Here is a 20714-nt window from a genome sequence, read left to right as displayed (position 1 = left end):
TTATCTTGATTCTTGGGTCTATTTGGATCACTATTATTGTCTGCTTCCAACTTCTTAAACCAAGATATTTGTAATTGTGTCCTTTATTCCAAAGTGCAACAAGGATAATCGATTACTCATCGTATTGAAATTTTCCTTTAAGGGAAATTATGATCATGAATTTATCTCAGAAAAATCCTTTATAAAATTCTATACATACATAACATAAGATAAAAGGTAATATAAGAATACAGGAGGCTTAAAAATGATTACACAAGGGTACCACCCTTAACATACTCGGTGAAAGCAAGAGCAATCAAGCCCAACATGGCAAATCTACCATTCCAAAGCTCAGCATCTGAGGACATGAATCCACCAGATTTTGACTCAACACTAACACCTTGAAACAGTGGGATCAATGAAGCAAGGGACAGCACCACACTAGTCCCCAAGAACCATGGGATCCCACCATTGGATATCTGTGACAACAAATCTTGACCGTTGGATAGTTCCACTGCTAATGCTGCTACAAATCCAATCATTGCAAGCCTTCCATTGATCCTCTCAGGTGCTGGCCCACTGAATGCCAATACATCACTGAACTTTGTGCTCATCTGCCATTTGCACATAAACACATCATTCATGTCAATAAAGGATTCTAACAACCAATTTTATGATACACTTTATATTTGTTAAATTGTTAAGGGTATGGTACTCACCTTTGGTGAACGAGGCTGAGGCTTTGGTGGTGGTGGTGGTGTAACTGGGCTTGTAGGTTCAGTTGATTGTTCTTTCTGCTCTTCCTGCAATTCCCAAAAAGAAAACCAATGATTCATATGCCATTATATCATATTAAAGCTAGCTAGCATGAAACCACAACACATAAATGCAACCACTACTTACCTCAGCCATGGATCGAACACTAAGGCTAGCATTCCTTCTCATGTTAGGCATGTACAGAGCAGGAACACCAAATTGGTTCACCCTTGACCTGCTAGGAGTGCGGGTCATAGGGCTGGCTAGGATAGATTGCATAGCATAAGATGAAACAGCCATTGCTAGATTGGTATGTTACTAATAACCTTGTAAGTGAAACCGCAGAAAGCTTCTTAGTGTGTATCAAATTGCACTCTTGAGATGATGGAAGAGTGTTGAATGAAGGTTGGTTATATAGAGTTAAGGGGGTAAGTGTAGTGGTGGATATTTAGGTTCCACGTCATGGCATAGAAGGGGTCATAAAGTTCATTGGTTCACGTGGGTTCCATTGTCCACACATGCTAAAAGCAATAGACGTGGCTTCCATCAGAACCAGAGAGTGATGCTCACTGATTCTGATTCTGAGGTTGCAATGATTTTGGAGACTTGGAGCATTGCACTACCTCAATTAGTTGCTACTGTTTCTTGGTAAATACCAGAAGGTTCCATAGGCTTCTAGGTACTACCAAGTACATTTGCTGTGGTTTGGTAGTTGGCACGTTGCTTATTATAATTAATCAGCCACTACAAGAAATTAAAACTCTTGTCCTTTTTTATTTTTTTTGGTTCTCATCTTTGAAACAACAATTTGTTGCCATTTATTGTTTCAATTTCACCAGAGGTGCTGCTTGTCTAAGTACAAACCACACGTTTTATTTGTTATAAATCTACAAAAAATCATAATCCTTTTTGGCACATTTTTATCAACTTATAATTAGAGATTTATCTTTTATCCTCCATTAGACTAACACATGGCAATTGGAAACTAATAAAATTTGAAACAACTGCAATAGTAATAAAAAAAACTTATTTTGAGTATATTGACAGCATGGGTAAAATCTTTATATTCTTATTTGCTTACTTGCTGTCACATTACTTATTATAAACCATTCTTGGGGGTATCCCACAGGCTAGTTTGTTGAGATAAACATAGTGGTCGAATTGAATACAAATACAGCACAAATCAATGCATAACACAACATTTGCAACATTTTTATCAGAAGAATTACTTTGGTGGTAAGGGTGTAGTTGCAAATTTCCAAGAGTATTTTTCTAAAGTACTATACTCTTGTTCCCCAGCAATTTCATTGGCAGGAACAGTATCAGAAATTTCCCTCAAATCTTGTTCTGTAAGCTTTACACTCAAAGATCCAATGTTGTTCTCAAAGTTCCTCAGTTTAGTAGTTCCTATGACATCACATCAAATATATGACAAAGCAATTAGCCCTTTTGTGTAAATAAAAATTTAGTTGACAGAATTTGTTAACAACTGAAGTGTCTACCTGGGATTGGGATTATGTCATTTCCCTGATGAATAAGCCATGACAGAGCTAGTTGAGATGGAGTGCATGAATGTTTAGAAGCCAACTCATCAACTCTTTTATAAAAAGGCTTGTTCTTTTCCAAATTCTCTTCACTGAACCTTGGATGCGTAGCCTGTTACAGAATCCATCATACTAGAGAAGATTATGGTATTATGCACTTGTTTATCACTAGTTAGTAGTTACATACCAGCAAGCTCTGATTAGGAAGGGACTCAACCACTGCTTTACCAGCGAAAAAGCCACGACCAAGAGGGCTATACGCCACTATTCCGATTCCTAGTTCTCTGCAAGTGCACAATGCTTCTTAGTTAGAGTATAGCAATATATACTATAAATACAACATTTGAAAGAGAAAGAAAACATAGCATCATATCAACATATCAACTTGGAGTAGTATACTATAATCATGATTAGTGAGAATATTAATCAACAGAAGAATGATGATGTTATTCTTGCTAACTACCTGCATAGTGGAATTATAGTTTCTTCAATGTCACGGCTCCATAAAGAATACTCCATTTGCAAAGCAGTAATAGGATGAACCGCATGTGCTCTTCTTATTGTGTCAACATTAGCCTCTGATAGCCCAATATATTTTATCTTCCCTTCATTTACCAGCCTTTTCAGCTCCCCAGTCTTTTTCACAATCACAAAGCTCATATTTTAAAGCATATAACTAACCATAGATAGTCATAAAGTTCTTCCTTGAAAGGCATGTAACTTGCATAACAAACAAGAGATAATAGAAGCGAAACCATTAAGTACTTACAGTGTCTTCTATTGGCACTGAAGTGTCAACTCTATGTTGATAGTACAAATCGATATACTGGACATCAAGTCGCTTAAGGCTAGCTTCGCAGCATTTCCGCACATATTCAGGGCTACCCTTTACTTCAAAATTCATCCCACCATTGTTAATGACACCAAATTTTGTAGCCAACTGAACTTTTTCGCGAGGCAACTCTTTTAAGGCCTAAGGGCAGAAGTAAAGGAATCTTCAATAATCAATATATATGAATCAAATTTTAATCTTCCAGCTTTTGTTTTCCTACACCAAATTCTATTTGCAAGTTCTAAAGAGTGATCTATTTTGTGAATCAGATGTTAACCAAACTGCTAGACTTTGTTTGGAACCAGAACAAACAAGCTAAGATTAATTAATTGTATGGTATGGTTACCTTGCCAACCATGATTTCATTATCATGATTATCCCCATAAAGATCTGACGTGTCAAAGAAGGTGACACCTTTATTGAATACTTGCTTAATAATTGAACATCCTTCTTCATGGGAAAGGGGGGCATTGTAAATTCCAGATAGCCCTCCACATCCAAACCCCAACCTAGAAACCTGCAATCCATAACCGAATATTAGAATGAGTTCTTATTCTCTCACAAATACTAAACCAATGATTTGCATTGGGAAAGAGGAACACAAATGTTTTTGGTAAAAGCTACTAGATATCAACTTCTGCCAAAACCATGATACGCTTACTACTTAGTGCAAAGTCCTATTATGAATGATATCTGAGATCAAAAGGATCAACTGAAAAGACACAATCTTCCTTCAATAAAGTTGATTAAACTCTTCTATAACAACGTTGGATGATGAACATGAACTTGTTTGGCTCTTATAGGCATTTGTAGATGGGATCATAGCAAAAAATTACCTCTAAGCCTTGGCTACCGAGTTTAACTCTGGGAACATGAATCTTGGTCTTCTCCATTTTTAACTGCTATTGAGCTTTGGTGCTGCTTAAGATGCAAGTTGAAGACATTAAAGAGATGTTCCTATTTAAGTATCTAATTAGAAAACAATGTGTTATTCGTAGGTTGATTTCATCAATTGTTTAATTGTCCAGTTTGGTTGTCAATCACAATCACCAACCACAAAAAACTGTATTGCTTCGAGCATTATAGGTGGAAATTGCTTTTTTTTTTTTTTTAAAATGCTGAGACTTGAGAGACATAGATTTTAAGCTTTAATCTCTAATTCATTATGAAAATTAAGATTTTAAATAGTTAGTAATTTTACATTGACGTACACGAAATTGAGAAAATTATTTTAAGATTATTATTACTACAAATGAATTTGATTTCAGGATTTGGATTTTCTAAAGTTTAAATTTTACTTTAGAGAATAAAGTGTGACTCTCACCATTGATTTTATAGGTGAGATCAAGAATAAATATAAAAGAGAAACTATTCAAGGGTAAAAGATTATACTTTACTCTCTAAGGTGAAATTTAAATTTTAGAGGATCTAAATCCTTGATTTCATATTAGACAACAGCATAAATTAATGCTATATTGTTAATTAGGATTTGATTTAATTTAGAATGAATCATTTTAATATAACTATATTATGGTATCATAAATATGATGTTTCAAAAAATATTATTAAAATTAAAGTAATATTTTATATTGTTAAACTATATTTTTTTAAATATTATTTAAAAGATAACTAAAATATAAAAAATATAACTTTAAATTTAATAACATTTTTTATTATGTATTCAATCGCTCACTAATATATCTATCAATTTAATTTATTTTTTATAATAATATATAAATAAAAATATTTATCACATGATGATAGTTTAAATTGATAAAACTAAAATTCTATTATCTAATTAAAATATTTTTAAATTTGAATCTTATTTAGGGTTTGTTTAAAAAATTTTAAAAATAATTTTTTAAATTTTTTATTTATAAAAAATAATAATATTAATATCTAATACAATTTTTAAATTTAAATGGTAGTTTTTTAAAATAGTAGTATTTATCTCACATTCTCACTATTTTGTTTTTTTTTTTTTTTTGCTGACTCACTTACAGTGTCCCCACATAGTATTATTCCAGGTTTCTGATTGGCTGCTGCACGCTGTAGGCTCTATGCGTTTCACACGTAAGCTCTCATAAACGACACCTCAATCAAATCCGTGAAGCCACCCACGGCGGTGCCGTTTTGTTGCGTTGGACTAGCAGAGACCTGAAACGAAGAAAGTACTCAACACTTTGTCAAAGTTTTTGACTTTAAGATCTGGGTACCACCTCTCACTTGCCCACTGCATCGAATTTATCGCAATTTGATTTCAGAAGAGAAAATTCCCAAAAATAAATAAGAGGGGGGAAGATATGGAGCAAACGCAGTGGAAGAGAAGCTCGAAGATGTGGATGGTTTTGGCGAGTTTGATGATGAGCTTCTTTAGCGGCATTGAGTCGCTATCGGTGACGGTAAACGACGTCGAGTGCGTCTACGAGTATGTGCTTTATGAGGGTGACACTATTTCGGGGAACTTTGTTGTCGTCGACCACGATATTTTCTGGGGCTCCGATCACCCTGGTATCGATTTCACGGTGAGTGTTACCTCAATTCCCTCTCATGGGTTCATGAAATATATATATTTTTTAAATATATGTATTTGTTGCAGTTTTGGGGTTTAGGGCCTCATTCTGATCCAGTTACTTGCTGTGAACTTGTTGCTAGTTGGTTGAATTGTGAAGTTATTAGGATTTTGTATCCTCTGGGGCGAGGGGAAAATTGAAAAATTGTTTGGCTTCTATTGCGTTTATTAGGGCTCTCTGAATATAGTCACAAAATTAGGACTCATAGTTTGATATAGTTGTAAATTGCAACAGTTCAATGGCTTTTCAGATGTTTAGCATTTGATAGGGTTTTGTAAATAGATTTTGCTATAATTATAATGAAGGTCAACTAGAATACACATACCATGATACTGATACAGGTTTGAAGTCTAGGTGGTGCCCTTGGAGGTGCTTTTTAGAACTGATTAACAATTTAAGGGAATGGATTTGTTTTTGTTTATTAGGGCTCTCTGAATACAGTCACAAAATTAGGACTCATAGTTTGATATAGTTGTAAATTGCAACAGTTCAATGGCTTTTCAGATGTTTAGCATTTGATAGCGTTTTGTAGATAGATTTTGCTGTAATTATAATGAAGGTCAATTAGAATAAACATACCATGATACTGATTACTGATACACGTTTGAAGTCTAGGTGCCCATGGAGGTGCTTTTTAGAACTGATACACGTTTGAAGTCTAGGTGCCCATGGAGGTGCTTTTTAGAACTGATTAACAATTTTAAGGGAATGGATTTGTTTTTGTTTAGCCTGCTGAAAGCAATTTATACTAACTCGTGTTATTTGGCTTGCTTTGCATCTTCTGTTAAGTTGCATTTTTTATATCGGGAAAAATATGTTGAAATTTGGAAGCCTCTAATGAAATTTCTATGTGTCAAGGTTCAAAATTTGAACACCCCCTTTGATGTTAAATAATCACCAGTGTGTCTTAGGCAGTTCCCACTGGCTTTTCAAACATGCACTAAATTTATTCTTCCCACCCTTTCAAAAGGATATAGAGAATTTATTGCAAGGTCAGGCTTTAGGATTAATAACATAGAGTAAAAGGTTAATCATGGAATAGTACGGCGTAATACCTTGAAGCTTGATTTTTTCCTTTAGAAGCTGGTGGTCTGTTGGAGGCCCTTACTCTGCATGCAGTCTAAACGATGTGTGCTAATATAGTGGCATTTTAATTGGCAGACATCTTTGTTTATTTATTTGTATGAATCCATTGTGGTTTAGCAGCCATTAGCAGTCAGAATGGCTGCCCAAATTTGCTTATTGTTTTGTAACTTTTGACTTTCAGATATGCTAATTTTTCAGTTATCTGCAGGTGACATCTCCTGCTGGTAATACAGTCCAAAATATCAAGGGGACCTCTGGTGACAAGTTCCAATTTAAAGCCCCGACACATGGAATGTATAAATTCTGTTTTCACAACCCTCACTCAACACCTGAGACTGTTTCTTTCTACATCCATGTTGGTCATATTCCATCTGAGCATGATCTTGCCAAAGATGGTATGTTCTCTGCATAAGGAGGTTTTTGTGGTATATCCATATGTTTAGGCATAAGCGGTAACGTCATTACGATTTTCATGGAATTCTTGTTGATGATTTGCAGAGCATTTGGACCCAATTAATGTAAAAATCGCTGAGCTCAGAGAGGCACTAGAATCTGTTACAGCTGAGCAAAAGTACTTGAAAGCTCGTGATGCAAGGCATCGCCACAGTAAGTAGTTTAGATTTCTGAATTCTAGCACCTTTGTTATTGGGGGAAATCTATCTATTAGGTATCTAGTTTCTCATACTTGTGAGTACTTTGCTTTTGCCCCATTTTTTGCCAGTTAGAATCAAGAAAGTGATAATTAGTTAATTACATAGTTAGAAGCTGAACTTGAGCTACATGATTATATTGATTCAAATTCCTTTTGCGTTTTGTAGCGAATGAGAGCACACGAAAGCGTGTTATATTCTACACCGTAGGAGAGTACCTTCTGTTGGCTGGTGTTAGTGCACTTCAGGTCATATACATCAGGCGCCTTTTCAGCAAGTCCGTGGCCTACAACCGCGTCTAAGCCTCCCCTCCTCCTCCTCCTCCTCCTCCTCCTCCTTAACATTATGGCTTCCTTCTTTATTTATTTAGCAACAGTGTTGTGTTCTTTGTGACCACTGTTTTCACTTTCCAAGGAAGTCTGTGACTTGTGTATTACGATAATCCACAACAATGTTAGATTCTTTAGTTTTCATTTCAATGGATTTACAGAATTTATACCATATGCGGCTATGCTTCTGCTTTTTATTATTATCTATTTATCGTTTTAATATGGAATCTGTAGGTTATGGTTTGTTGAATGATTGGAGTGACATTCGGCAATTCTAATAATACGAATGATTCCTTCAAATTATGCTAATTTACTAAGAATTTAACAACTAATAGCATTAGTAGGAACACTTTTGGCTTTGATTTAAGTTTAGAAAAGATTCAAGACATTATTTCAATTTTTTTCTATTTCTATTCGAAATAATGATAGGTAATTACTTATTAAGTAGATGAAAGTTTATTACACAGCTCCGTTTGGAAAGTTTCAAAATAGTTTTTTTTTTTGAGTTTTTGAGCTTTTGATTTGTGAAAAGTAGTAATATTAATGTCTGGTGCAATTTTTTCAAAACTAAATTGTAACTTTTTAAGAAGCTATTTAGGAACTTATAGAGAAGTTAAAAAAAATGACTTTTCTTATAATATTACTATTTTTTGTCACATTTTTATAAAATAAACACTTGTAAAACTAAAATCTCAAATACAAAATAATTTATTTATAAGCTATTTTTAATATAGTTATTTATTATTTAAGTTATTTTTTAAAAAGTAGTTTAATTAAGCTATTTTCCCAAACTGATAAACGGGATTTTAACAAATTTCGTACTAAATTTTAAAATTTTGATTATCAAACAAGTTTTTTAAATAAAAAACATGCTATGATTATAAGGCCATTCGATGAAAAAAATTCTAATCAAGAAAGTAAAAGGTAGACTACTGATTACGTCCAAACAAATTAAGCACCTCTCTTCATAATAAAAAAAAAAGATATTTTCAAGAAAAAAAGTGAGAATACTCTTGAGAAATTTAAATATATTAATTTATCATAAAATTAAATAAGTTATTTTTAAAAAAATAAAAGAATTTAGTTACAAATTTTTTTAAAAAATTATACTGAAAAATAATATAACCGTATATTTTATACAATACCGAATAATACCTTGTCATAATTTAACACAGTACATTTAGAATGACTGAAATAACCTTACATATGAAGACTATTTACTTGAAAGGGAAGGAGTTGGAGTCGCGAGGTTTCAGCTGCAACGCTGGTACTTACTTGATGGCGGTTGGAGCATGAGTATTGAGTATGCGTGAAGAAACCACTGTTAATGGAGTGAACTCGCTGAGTTGACTCAGTTAAGCTGAGCGAGTTCGTCATGGAGCAACACTGTTGTTACTGCTTCGACTGCCTCCAGCTTCGAATCAACTCCGATTTCTCCGACCAACTCTTGTTCAATTATGGCATTTCCTCTTCCCCTTTCCCTTTCGGTTCTTCCGCCGTCGTCCAAGTCTCTCTCTCTCTCTCTCTCTCTCTCTCTCTCTCTCTGAGAATTTTCAGATCATTCTTTTGTTCATTTTTCTTAATCTCTATTTTTTGTTTTCGGATAATCAGATTTCTGGTACAGCTGGCAGTGAAGCTTCATCCGGTCAATTTATATTGCAGTACACGCGGTCTCATCACAGCAATTGTTTCTCCAATTATGTGTACGATTCTTCTCTATTTCTGAATTTTAATTTTATTGTTTAAATGATGGCGGTTTTATTTGTGATTTGTGATTTGCTATTATTGTTCTGTCTGCAGAAATGAGTATATTTTGGATAGTGATGAAGGAACTAGGAGTAGTGATCCTGATACTGGCACGAGCCAATGTGGTCCTAATGTGCAAAATGGTGGAATGGCTTCATCATCAGATGCTGAAACCAAAAGAGCATCTTCCATGAGCACAAGTTGTAGTCATTCTGGAAAGTTTTCTTGCTTCAGGATAATCACTTCACTGGCCCCCATTTCCCGCGTGGAAGTTTCTTCATTTTCTACCATCCAAGAGGTTGCCACTGATTTCTTGTCTGGGTTAATGGAAGATCATGTGTTGGATTCGCTTGATATCTGGATTGAAGGGAAAGCTTCAGGAAGGGACAGCACAAATTTCCTTAGCTTAATTGGCTTGCCATCGTTTCAGGAGGACACATTTCCCGGCTCCTTGAGGCATCCAAACATTGCCCCTGTCCTTGCATTTTTTAAATCATCTGATCATGTTAACATGGTGCTTCCAAAGACTCCATACAATCTCGAGAATATTCTGCATTTTAACCCCAGTGCCTTTAAGTCTGACTGGCATAGAGGATTTCTTATATATCAGCTGCTCTCAGCTTTGGTATACCTTCACGGTCTAGGGGTTTGTCATGGCAACTTATGCCCATCCAATATCATGTTGACTGACTCATTATGGTCTTGGCTGAGATTATGGAATGAACCTACATTGGAATTTAATTCAACTTTACAAAAGAGTGAAGACGTTAATTCAAGCCCTGCAAAAATTAGTTGTTACAATAGTGGTTGCCATTCTAATGGTCTTTATGCTGATTTAAAGCTTTCACCGTCAATAGATTGGCATTCTAGCTTCCATCATTGGTGGAAAGGAGAGTTGAGTAATTTTGAGTATTTACTTATCTTAAACAGATTAGCAGGCAGAAGGTGGGGAGACCATACATTTCATCCAGTAATGCCTTGGGTAATTGATTTTAGCACCAAACCTGATGATAATTGTGATGCAGGATGGCGAGACTTGAGCAAGAGCAAATGGCGCTTAGCAAAAGGTGATGAACAGTTGGATTTCACCTATTCAACATCTGAAATACCTCATCATGTGTCAGATGAATGCCTCTCTGAACTGGCTGTGTGCAGTTATAAAGCAAGAAGGCTGCCTTTGAGTGTACTCCGAATGGCTGTTCGTTCAGTTTATGAACCTAACGAATATCCTTCCACAATGCAGAGGCTCTATCAATGGACCCCAGATGAGTGCATTCCAGAGTTCTACTGTGATGCCCAAATATTTAGGTCGATTCATGATGGAATGGCTGATTTGGCTGTACCTTCTTGGGCTGAGACTCCAGAGAATTTCATTAAATTGCATCGTTGGGCATTAGAAAGTAATAGGGTTTCTTTTCAACTCCATCTATGGATAGATATAACCTTTGGGTACAAAATGTCTGGGCAAGCAGCTATTGCTGCAAAGAATGTTATGCTTCCTATATCAGAACCTACGATGCCAAGGTCAACGGGACGTCGTCAGCTCTTTACACGACCTCACCCCATTCGTCTTGCCACTTCAACTGCATGTCGTTATGCCACCAATAAATATGCTAAAGTTTGGAGCCAGGAAAATGAAATACTGCGAGAGACGACTCTCCTGTCTGATGCTGCCTATCTACAAGAACTAGAACAAGCATCTGCATTTTCTGAGCATGCTAGGCATTTGAATTCTTGTTATCAGTGTCCATTAAATCAAACACAGGGTGATCCAACAAAGCAGTCAATTAACAAAAGCATATGCAAATTATCTTTGCCTGACAGAAATTACTTGCTGCCATATAAAATGAATCTGATTTCTTTGATTCAGCATATGAAGGAAGAAGATGACGGTTCGCCAGGATATCCAGACTATTTGCTTTGGAGGCAAAAATTGTCTTCCTCAAAAGTTAGCTCTGAAGATATTGCTAGGGACATTTTTTCTGTTGGTTGTCTCTTAGCAGAACTTCATCTTTCTAGTCCCCTCTTTGATTCAACCTCATATGCGATGTACTTGGAAGATGGGACCTTACCAGGATCTCTTTGTGAACTACCTCCTTATGTTAGGTTACTTGTTGAAGCATGCATACAAAAGGATTGGACGAGGTATCTGTGTCTGCACACATGTACTGATATGCAATTGGATGCATGTGTTTGAGCTTGATTAGATGTTAACTTTTGTGAGTCATTGTCTCTGTCTTGCTGTTGATTTATTAATATTGTGCTATGCAGGAGGCCTTCAGCCAAATTTCTTCTGGAATCACCTTATTTTCCAAAGACAATAAAGTCCTCCTACACGTTTCTTGCCCCACTTCAGCTTGTTGCTAAGGATGAGACCCGCCTTCGTTATGCCACAAATCTTGCAAAGAAGGGAGCTCTCAGAGAAATGGGCTCATTAGCAGCTGAAATGTGCACTACTTATTGCTTACCACTTGTAGTCAATACTGTGAATGATGCTGAAGCTGAATGGGCATATATACTACTGAAAGAATTTATGAAATGCTTAAAAGAAAAAGCAGTGAAGAAATTAATCTTGCCAACCATACAGAAGATTTTGCAGGCTAGTTCTGAAACTCATCTTCCGAATTTTATTAGTCTGGAGAATTATATTTTTCTGTTCCTTTGTAATCTCTGTGGACTTCTTATTTAGATGTCTTTTTTGCAGACAACAGGTCATCTACATTTAAAGGTTTCCCTTTTACAAGATTCATTTGTACGTGAAATATGGAACCGAGTTGGTAAACAAGTATACCTGGAAACTATTCACCCATTGGTTTTATCAAACTTGTATAATTCTCTGGATAAAAGTTCAGCTGCATCTGCCTCTGTCCTTCTAGTTGGTTCTAGTGAGGAGCTTGGAGTACCTATTACCATCCACCAGGTTAATTTGTTTTGCATCAATAGTCAAGACTATGCACTCCTTTATTAGTCTGTACGCACCCACCTCAGTTCAGTAATTATTGGTTCACTGACCTTTTTTTATGAATCAGACAATCTTGCCTCTTGTTTACTGTTTTGGTAAAGGACTTTGTGCTGATGGCATTGATGTGCTGGTCAGACTTGGTATTCGTAGTTAATTTGCCTTCATAGTTTATATCTTTTCATACTGAGGTCTTCAGTTTGTAAGCCTCTCTCATTTTTGGACTTCTCAGGTGGCATTTTTGGAGAATCCTTTATTGTAAAACAGATGCTACCATTACTAAAAAATGTTGTTCGCTCGTTCATTGATATGTCAAGCATGAAGAAGCCTGATCCTGTCCAGAGTTGGAGTGCTTTAGCACTTATTGATTGCATGATGACATTAGATGGCCTTTTACCTTTCTTGACAGAAGAGATTATTGTAAAGGAGCTGTTTGAAGTATGATTTTCGTTTCTGCAAAATGCTTTTAACTGCCAGAAAGTATTGTATAAACATTAATTATTGAATTTGATGTAAATAAGCAGGACCAAAATTGTGTACTCATCAGGGTTCTTATGCAGAAACATATGGACATTGCCGTGCTTCAGGTTCTTCAAATTATCCATTGGTTTGTTTAATTCCATTACTCATTCCTTGGTTTAAATGGCTCTACACTTGTTATATCTTCCTTTCCAATTGGGACTTTTCACTATTTATACTGGATCATAATTCACAAGTCACCAAGGAATATTACGGTTTTTACATTAGCATAATAGATTTTGTTATTGCGTTGTTTATGGGAACGGTACAAATAGAGTTATGGTGTGAGGGATTGGAGTTTGTACCTTGGCTCATGGATGTTGTTATGGAGCATTGCATATAAAACAGACTTCTTTGCTCTAGGGAGACACTTCTTCCAAATTGTTTGTTTGCAATTCCCCTTAGTTGCATTTCAAATTCTTTCCTGATAATGTGTTGATTTCTGCTCCATTTCATTTCCAACATGCATCTCATCCATTTGCTAATCACTTAGTTTTTAAATACTTGTACTTGCCTCCTGTTTCTCAGGTTGCTGCTACTACTCTCTTTGCAATATGTCAGCGAATTGGGGCAGATTTGACAGTATTGCATATTCTACCAAAGCTTAAAGAACTATTTGATGAGCTTGCTTTCCAGCAACTTTCTAAAGATTCAACTACTGTTACCAGAAATTTGAAGGTTGCCAAACTAAAAATTGGTGGGGACTTGCAAATTGAAAGCCGAATGGATCTAGTGTGAGTGACAAATCTGCTTTTTAGTCTAAGATTTATTTTATGCTGGGGAAATTAATCTGCTGGCTATCTAGAGAAAGGAACTAGAAATCTAGCCTCTAGTTGAGGAGAAAGTAGAATAATATTTAAGGTAAGTTGAGGAGAAGCAAATCATGCAAGAGAAAACAAAAATTTCTGAGTCACATTATGGTTTATGTCAAACAAAATCCATAGTCGAGATCCCAAATAAAAGCAAAATTCATTGTTTAAAATGCTTAACTAAAACAAGTTGATAATACCAGTCGGTAGATTTCTTGAATTTGGTCCTAGAGCGTCCCTGTGTATATTTACACTCACTACAACCATCAAGTGAACCATACTACCTCGATTTCTTTTACTCAATTGCAGTTCCATCTTGATGTGCCCCCCCTGTCAGTCTGTCACAAGAGCAAGTAATTAACTCAAAATTCAAGAAGCATGTGCAATGAGCTTTTCTTATTGATAGAACATATTATTCGAAATACCAATAATGTTCTTCAGTCATAACTCAACCTCAGTCTAGGAGACAGCAGGTCTTCAAATTTGGCCTAGGCAGATCTTTCATTCCAGAGTCTCAAATACTATACTCAAGCACCTGAAACCATGAGAACTAATATTTTTTCGTTTTGGGTTTATGTGGCGTGTGCGCACACATACACACACACACAAAAATTAATTTTGTAAAGTGAAAGGATGGTTACAAATGGATAAAAAAGTTAAGGTGTCATCAAAAGTGCAATTAATTCCCACTGTAAATTTTATTCTTGTTTGCTTTTTACTTTGTTAAATTTTTATCAATGTACAATCTTTTGGTTCATTTGCAGGTTGGTTCTCTATCCTTCGTTTGCCTCTCTTCTTGGGATAGAGAAACTTCGTCAATGTTGTGCTACATGGTTACAACTTGAACAATTTCTTCTACGCCAGCATAATTGGAAGGTAAGTTTTCTACCTTGTCTTTCTCCCCATATAAGTTGATATATGTGTTTTTGTCGATGTGATGCTGTAACCTCATATTCTTTCTTGTTTGCTTATTCTAAACTGGTCATTCTTCAGTGGGAATGTGCAGGGGAATCATCAAAAGGCAGTTCAGAAAATTTTATTGGTAGAAGATCCACATTTGGCCAGGGTTCCACCTCTGAATACACTCCGGCAAAGCTGTTGCTTAATGGCGTTGGATGGTCAATTCCACAATCCCAAGGAAGTAAAAGTGCTAAGAACTTGATTCCTCAGAGACAATATTTTAAACGCAGTCAGAGTCAAGTAGCAACGCAAGAAGACACACCATACCAATTTAACCAAGAACCCTGGTTTTGGTTCCCCAGCCCCGCCACCGTATGGGATGGACCTGAATTTCTCGGGCGGGTGGGGATTCAAAAAGATGACCTTCCATGGAAGATCAGAGCATCTGTGATATACTCTATACGTGCGAATCATGGAGCAGTGAGGTCTCTAGCTGTTGATCAAGATGAAAGTACTGTTTTCACTGCAGGAATTGGTCAAGGGTATAAAGGAACTATTCAGAAGTGGGAACTAAGCCGAACTAACTGTCTTTCTGGCTATTATGGACATGAGGAGGTTTGGTTCTCCATATTTTTCTGAAGATGATACTGAGTATTAGTAACTAGTGTAATGAAATACGTCTAATTAATATATTGTTCTTCATATTTATTGTTTATCTCAAATTTTAGGTTGTGAACAATATTTGCATCTTATCATCTAGTGGAAGAGTGGCGTCTTGTGATGGAACAGTTCATATTTGGAATAGTCAAACAGGGAAGCAAATATCAGTATTTGAAGAGTCCCAAACAGATCCTGCCCATACTACAAATGATCTATCCGCTGCATCAAAAATTAACATTGACCAGGCAAACATGCTCAATTTGAATACACTGTCAAATGGAATATTGTCTAGTACATTTGATTCAAGCCTTTATACTTGCATGCATCTATTAGATGCGGCTGAAACACTTGCCGTTGGCACTGGAAATGGTTCACTCAGGTGAAATTAACTGTTACATACCATTTCAATTGCATATACATTAGAAAATATGTTGATGCACCCCAACTTCTGATTTATTTCCTCTACTTTACAGGTTTATTGATGTTGCTCGAGGCCAAAAGCTTCATATGTGGAGAGGAGAATCTAATGAATCTAGTTTCCCTTCCCTTATTTCTTCCATTTGTTCCTCTGGATCTGACAAGATGCGTGCAGGTGGAATTTCCACTTTGCCATCTTTTATTGCAGCTGGACTAAGTTCTGGTCATTGTAAATTATTTGATGCAAAGAGTGGAAATGTCATTTCCTCTTGGCGAGCTCATGATGGATATGTAACAAAAGTATGTTCATTGTGATTATGTTCAAAATATTAGAGAACTCCCTATTTGATTTTGCACAATACTTCATCAATAACTTTATTTGAAGTTGGCAGCACCCGAGGATCACATGCTCGTATCCAGCTCTCTTGACAGAACTTTAAGAGTCTGGGATTTAAGAATGTGAGTTATCACCTTCAATTCATTGCAGTCTTGTCATAAAGTTATCCCTTTCTTTCATTTATCTTGTCCGTCCACATATGGTGTTGCTCATCAATTTTATTAACTTTGCAGGAATTTGCCATCGCAGCCCATTATTTTCAGAGGTCCTTCAGATGGCATATCCAGTTTCGCCATATGGGGCCAAGATGTTATTTCGATTTCCCGGAATAGGATTGGCCTTCTCTCCTTGCCTAAATCTGCCAATGAAATAGTATGAATGCATATCTTTATTTTGCTTGTCTAGCAGCTTCTTTAGATGTCAAAACAATCCTGCTGTTTCTTGCTTTTGTTATATCATTCTTGCATTAGTTATATTATACTCTGCATTTATATGAAAGGTCTCTCCTTGCGAATTTTTATAATGATGATGCGTATGGTTTTCATGAATGACACAGGATGGACAGCATCATATCATTCCCCAGAAGCTCTATGTTTCAGATAACAATGGAATGAGGAGCTTGTCAGCATTATCAAGTATTAGTATACTTCCATTCTCTCGATTGTTTCTCATTGGGACAGAAGATGGTTATTTGAGAATCTGTTGTTAAATATGCTATTGATTTCCTTATTATTCATTGTACATCACTATGCTTTATGATTCATCCATGGCAAGCAAATCCCGTTTACAGGTTTATCGAGAAACTAAACAGTAAAAAACTTTGTCGGTTGGTAGTTATAATTTAAAACTTTTCTTTTCAGATGTCGGAAAAGTCGGAGCCGCCCACTGCCTAAAAAGAATAATATTTTATGATAGATGACACAGATTTAACAGCCCAGTGTAAACTTAGATTAATATTTTGAATAAAGTCAAAGATAACTAGATAGGTTCATTAGGTCCCGTTTAGAAAATGCTGATCTTTCATCCATCCAAGTACAAAGCAGCTAAGCAAAGACACGTCTTTGTTTTGCAAATGGTGGAACCAAATCTATTTATTCGTAATATATAAAAGAGTAAAATCCCTCCCCGGTCCCTAACCATTTACAAAATTGACCTGGCGCCCCCTAACCATTGGAAAATAACAACGCGGCCCTTATCGATTTTCTCCGTGTGACCAATAGGTCCCTCTCCGTGAAATGTAATTGAGAAATCCTACGTGTAACGGTAACTATCTGACGTGGATTCAAACGATTTGATGGGACAATTGGGTCCTTGCACAATCATCAAAAACGTTGCCGTTTTGAATCACGATGGAATCAGATTCTAACATACATTCCTCATTCTCTCCCTGAAGTATCACACGCTCTCACTCTTTGCCCTCATACACACAAAGAATTACCATAAACCCTAAAGACTGTCAAGCTTCCCATCAGATAACGACGAAGAAGGAGAGCCGGCGAGGACGACGTAACTGTGCAGTAACGTGGCGTTTGCTGACGGAGGTGGTGACGTGCTACTGACAGAGCTGCACTTCCGTTTTAAGAGGTGAGTTTGTACAACTGTTTGTAAACGACATCAATGTGGTCCTTCATTTGTTTATCTGAATGAAGTATTGTTACCATGGACCACCATAAAGTATGATATGCATACTTTGTTTACATTTGTGAAGAACAGTCACTTTCACTAGGGTTGGGTCATCACTTGGAGTAAAGTTTTTTTATCTGTTTTGAGTATATTAATGTCTGTTAACAATAATTTAATTATGGGTTACTAAGTAAAGTTTATATATTGCAGATGGCTGTTGAGATTATACCAGTATTTCACCATGGGGGTGGTTTAATAGAGACGATAATCTAATGCTCAGTTACTGTGGTGGTAAGGTAGAGAGATTCCCCAAGTTGGACATTGACTTTGTTAATTTTAAGGATTTTGAGGAGATGTTCAAAGGGTTAGGATATACAGAGTACAAGGCTATGTATTGACTAGACCCCGGTGCCCCTTATCTAGAGGCTGGACTACACATTTTAAAAGGTGACAAAGAAATTAACCAAATGTGTGATAACAAGATGGCAAATTTAGAAACTGATGAGTTGCATGTGTATTTTGAGCATCATGTGAGGCAGGCAGATGTGGATGAAGCAGGGGCTGCTCCTGTAGACTTGAATTATTCCTCCACTGATGAGGGCTATGAGAGTGCTGAAGATGAGGCTTATAAGCCTCCCCCACCTGGTTATGAGACACTAAGCAGCAGTAGTAGTGAGGAGTTAAGGCCAAGGAATAAGAGTAAGAAGAACACACCGAAAAAGAAGAAAATGACACCTAAGAAGAAGAGAGCAACACCTAAGAAGAAAACTGTGACACCTGTGAAGGAAAAAGTTAATGATGATGATGGCCTATCCCCTAAAACGAAGAAGAAAAAGAATAAGAGATATGTGGGGAGGACAAGAAGGCATATACTGGATAGGGATGAGGGTCTTAATGGGCCAAGGCAAGGACAACAGGCTGGAGATGATGAAAGCCCAAATGTAGTGCCTGGAGTAGGGGACAATGATGAGCCCATTGTGGAAGAGCTAGATTCTGACATTGACAAGCCATATCAGTATGAATCAGAAGCATTCAACTCTCCAATTTCTTCTGATGATGAGGGTAGATAGCCTAAATTTCATGAATTTGATGATGACACTGGTTATGGTGAGGTGGATTTCGAAATTGGAGAAATGTTTGACACCATGGCACAATTCAAGCAAGCATTGAAGGACATGTTTGTTTTTGAAGGAAAAGAGTTAGAGTATGTAAAAAATGAAAAGCATAGAGTGAGAGCAAAGTGTGCGGAAGAGGGTTGTCCTTGGCTAATCCTAACTTCCTAGAACAGCCAAGAACTGTGTTTTCAAGTCAAAACATATGTTAAGGAGCACACTTGTGGTAGAAATCTGACAAGCAACATGGCAAGTAGATCATGGGTTACAAGTAAGCTAGTGAAGAGGTTGCTCACACAGCCGCAGCTATCACCTAAGGAGGCTTTAGAGCACATGAAAGAGGACTATAATGTCCATATCCACTATAAAATGATACAGAGAGCTTTGAAGGCAGCCAGAGAGGAGGTAATAGGAAATGAAAAGGAGCAATTTGGGAAGGTTAGAGATTACTTGTCTGAGCTTCATAGGAGTAATCCAGGGTCAACAGCTATAGTAGATGTGATCCCCCAGCCTGAATCACTACCTGTGTTTGACAAGCTATACATATCATTGGATGCATGCAAGCGTGGGTTCAAATCAGGATGTCGTCCTTTAATCGGGCTAGATGGTTGTCACCTAAAGGGTTATTTTGGTGGGCATCTCCTTTCAGCCGTTGCTCAAGACGCTAACAACCACTTCTTCGTCATTGCTTACGCTGTGGTTGATAGTGAATGTACTGACACATGGAGGTGGTTCCTAACTCTCCTCCAGGAGGACATAGGCTCTTGCACTGAATATGGATGGAATTTTATTTCAGATCAGCAGAAGGTATGTTAGTTATTAATGTGTTAATTGATGGTGTGTTGATAATTATATTTGTGCTGGTACTTGATTTTTTGTTGATTATTGAATTGATGCCCATCTGAATTAGTAATCAAATTATTGTGTGCCTATTGTGTGAAAGGGACTGGAGGTTGCTCTTCAAGAAGTTATGCCACGGGCGCACCACAGGAATTGCGTCCTCCACATTTGGAAAAACTTTGTTAAGCAATGGAAAGACAAACAATCCAAGGGTTTGGTATGGCAATGTGCAAGGAGTACAACAACTCCAGAATTTCGTGCAAAAATGGACAAGTTGAAATTAGTGAACCCGCCTGCTTGGGAGTATCTCTCCAAATTTCGTGAATCTGCATGGACTAAGAGTCAATTCTCTCACTATCCAAAGGTTGATAATATCACCAACAATATGTGTGAGGTTTGGAATGCAAAGATTGTGGAGTATAGGAGCAAGCCGATATTGACAATGTGTGAGGATTTGAGGTGCTATATAATGAGAAAGATGGCTGGACATAAGAAGAGGTTAAGTAACTATCATGGAAAACTGGCTCCTGTGCAGCAGCAACGGTTGGATGAATTCATTAAGCCTGAAAGCTGTAAGTGGACAGCGGAGTGGACTGGAGACGATGAACGAGTTATATTTGAGGTTCAAAGACGCCAAAGTAGGCTTGGGGTTAATCTAAGGGAAAAGACATGCACTTGTAATCAATGGCAACTTACTGGTAATTATCTAGTATACTCCACTTTGTTATTTCCATTAAGTACACATCTAACAATGTAATTTGTTGCAGGCATGCCATGTAAACATGCAGTTGCTGCAATCTCAAGGCTACGAACCCTTAACTTGAAGCCTGAAAATTTTGTGCATGAGTGGCTTACTATGGATGCCATGCGTGCCACTTATGGTATTACAATTCAACCTGTGAACAGTGAGGAATTTTGGGAGCCATCCGATGCTCTTAGGCCAGTGGCACCTGCCATCAAGAGACCTCCTGGTCGTCCTAGGAAGAGAAGAACTACTGATCCTGTGTCTGAGAGCCAACTAAAAGGGAACAAGGTAAGAAAGG

The 20714-nt window shown here is 36.9% G+C and overlaps 4 protein-coding genes across 5 annotated transcripts; 2 read left to right on the top strand and 2 right to left on the bottom strand.

Annotated features, from left to right (window-relative positions):
* Positions 1-124: 124 nt before the first annotated feature.
* Positions 125-1136, bottom strand: LOC130947974 (early light-induced protein, chloroplastic). The gene is made up of 3 exons (XM_057876689.1): positions 883-1136; positions 699-782; positions 125-593 (listed from the first exon to the last, which is right to left on the bottom strand). Exons 1-3 carry the CDS (start codon positions 1033-1035, stop codon positions 249-251), a joined length of 582 nt encoding a protein of 193 aa, XP_057732672.1. The 5' UTR covers positions 1036-1136; the 3' UTR covers positions 125-248.
* Positions 1137-1764: 628 nt separating this feature from the next.
* LOC130950619 (perakine reductase-like) lies at positions 1765-4124 on the bottom strand. Its single transcript, XM_057879172.1, has 7 exons — positions 3948-4124; positions 3458-3628; positions 3049-3252; positions 2743-2915; positions 2467-2563; positions 2238-2391; positions 1765-2142 (listed from the first exon to the last, which is right to left on the bottom strand). Exons 1-7 carry the CDS (start codon positions 4002-4004, stop codon positions 1961-1963), a joined length of 1038 nt encoding a protein of 345 aa, XP_057735155.1. The 5' UTR covers positions 4005-4124; the 3' UTR covers positions 1765-1960.
* Positions 4125-5216: 1092 nt separating this feature from the next.
* On the top strand, positions 5217-7921 carry LOC130947666 (transmembrane emp24 domain-containing protein p24beta3). Its single transcript, XM_057876369.1, has 4 exons — positions 5217-5636; positions 6979-7165; positions 7269-7376; positions 7589-7921. The coding sequence occupies exons 1-4, from the start codon at positions 5415-5417 to the stop codon at positions 7720-7722; spliced, it is 651 nt and encodes a 216-aa protein (XP_057732352.1). The 5' UTR covers positions 5217-5414; the 3' UTR covers positions 7723-7921.
* Positions 7922-8959: 1038 nt separating this feature from the next.
* On the top strand, positions 8960-16957 carry LOC130948707 (protein GFS12). Of its 2 annotated transcripts, none has more exons than XR_009073172.1 (16): positions 8960-9256; positions 9361-9452; positions 9550-11640; positions 11767-12094; positions 12200-12415; positions 12525-12597; positions 12687-12892; positions 12979-13041; positions 13502-13707; positions 14547-14658; positions 14776-15297; positions 15411-15721; positions 15816-16059; positions 16152-16218; positions 16330-16468; positions 16653-16751. XR_009073172.1 is itself a non-coding variant. In XM_057877551.1 (16 exons), the coding sequence occupies exons 1-16, from the start codon at positions 9125-9127 to the stop codon at positions 16803-16805; spliced, it is 4962 nt and encodes a 1653-aa protein (XP_057733534.1). In that variant the 5' UTR covers positions 8961-9124; the 3' UTR covers positions 16806-16957. The 2 variants fall into 2 exon arrangements, 1 of the variants encoding a protein (XP_057733534.1); XM_057877551.1 differs by having other exon boundaries at positions 8961-9256; positions 16145-16218; positions 16653-16957.
* The last annotated feature ends 3757 nt before the right edge of the window (positions 16958-20714 follow it).

This window comes from Arachis stenosperma, chromosome 9, assembly GCF_014773155.1.
Source record: "Arachis stenosperma cultivar V10309 chromosome 9, arast.V10309.gnm1.PFL2, whole genome shotgun sequence".
Taxonomy (NCBI): Eukaryota; Viridiplantae; Streptophyta; class Magnoliopsida; order Fabales; family Fabaceae; genus Arachis; species Arachis stenosperma.
This window is presented reverse-complemented; position numbering and strand designations above follow the sequence as displayed.

What these genes read in the sequence shown, in the direction of transcription:
- LOC130950619 (XM_057879172.1), bottom strand. Translation starts at nt 4,004, where the DNA reads ATGGAGAAGACCAAGATTCATGTTCCCAGAGTTAAACTCGGTAGCCAA. An exon ending in TCGGTAGCCAAGGCTTAGAG is followed by an intron (nt 3,629 to 3,947) that starts GTAATTTTTTGC and finishes TATGGATTGCAG; the next exon opens with GTTTCTAGGTTGGGGTTTGG. An exon ending in CAGTGCCAATAGAAGACACT is followed by an intron (nt 2,916 to 3,048) that starts GTAAGTACTTAA and finishes ATTGTGAAAAAG; the next exon opens with ACTGGGGAGCTGAAAAGGCT.
- LOC130947974 (XM_057876689.1), bottom strand. Translation starts at nt 1,035, where the DNA reads ATGGCTGTTTCATCTTATGCTATGCAATCTATCCTAGCCAGCCCTATG. An exon ending in GTGTTCGATCCATGGCTGAG is followed by an intron (nt 783 to 882) that starts GTAAGTAGTGGT and finishes TGGGAATTGCAG; the next exon opens with GAAGAGCAGAAAGAACAATC. An exon ending in CTCAGCCTCGTTCACCAAAG is followed by an intron (nt 594 to 698) that starts GTGAGTACCATA and finishes TGCAAATGGCAG; the next exon opens with ATGAGCACAAAGTTCAGTGA.
- LOC130948707 (XM_057877551.1), top strand. Translation starts at nt 9,125, where the DNA reads ATGGAGCAACACTGTTGTTACTGCTTCGACTGCCTCCAGCTTCGAATC. An exon ending in GTTCTTCCGCCGTCGTCCAA is followed by an intron (nt 9,257 to 9,360) that starts GTCTCTCTCTCT and finishes TCGGATAATCAG; the next exon opens with ATTTCTGGTACAGCTGGCAG. An exon ending in CCATACAGAAGATTTTGCAG is followed by an intron (nt 12,095 to 12,199) that starts GCTAGTTCTGAA and finishes TCTTTTTTGCAG; the next exon opens with ACAACAGGTCATCTACATTT.
- LOC130947666 (XM_057876369.1), top strand. Translation starts at nt 5,415, where the DNA reads ATGGAGCAAACGCAGTGGAAGAGAAGCTCGAAGATGTGGATGGTTTTG. An exon ending in ACCCTGGTATCGATTTCACG is followed by an intron (nt 5,637 to 6,978) that starts GTGAGTGTTACC and finishes AGTTATCTGCAG; the next exon opens with GTGACATCTCCTGCTGGTAA. An exon ending in GCATGATCTTGCCAAAGATG is followed by an intron (nt 7,166 to 7,268) that starts GTATGTTCTCTG and finishes GATGATTTGCAG; the next exon opens with AGCATTTGGACCCAATTAAT.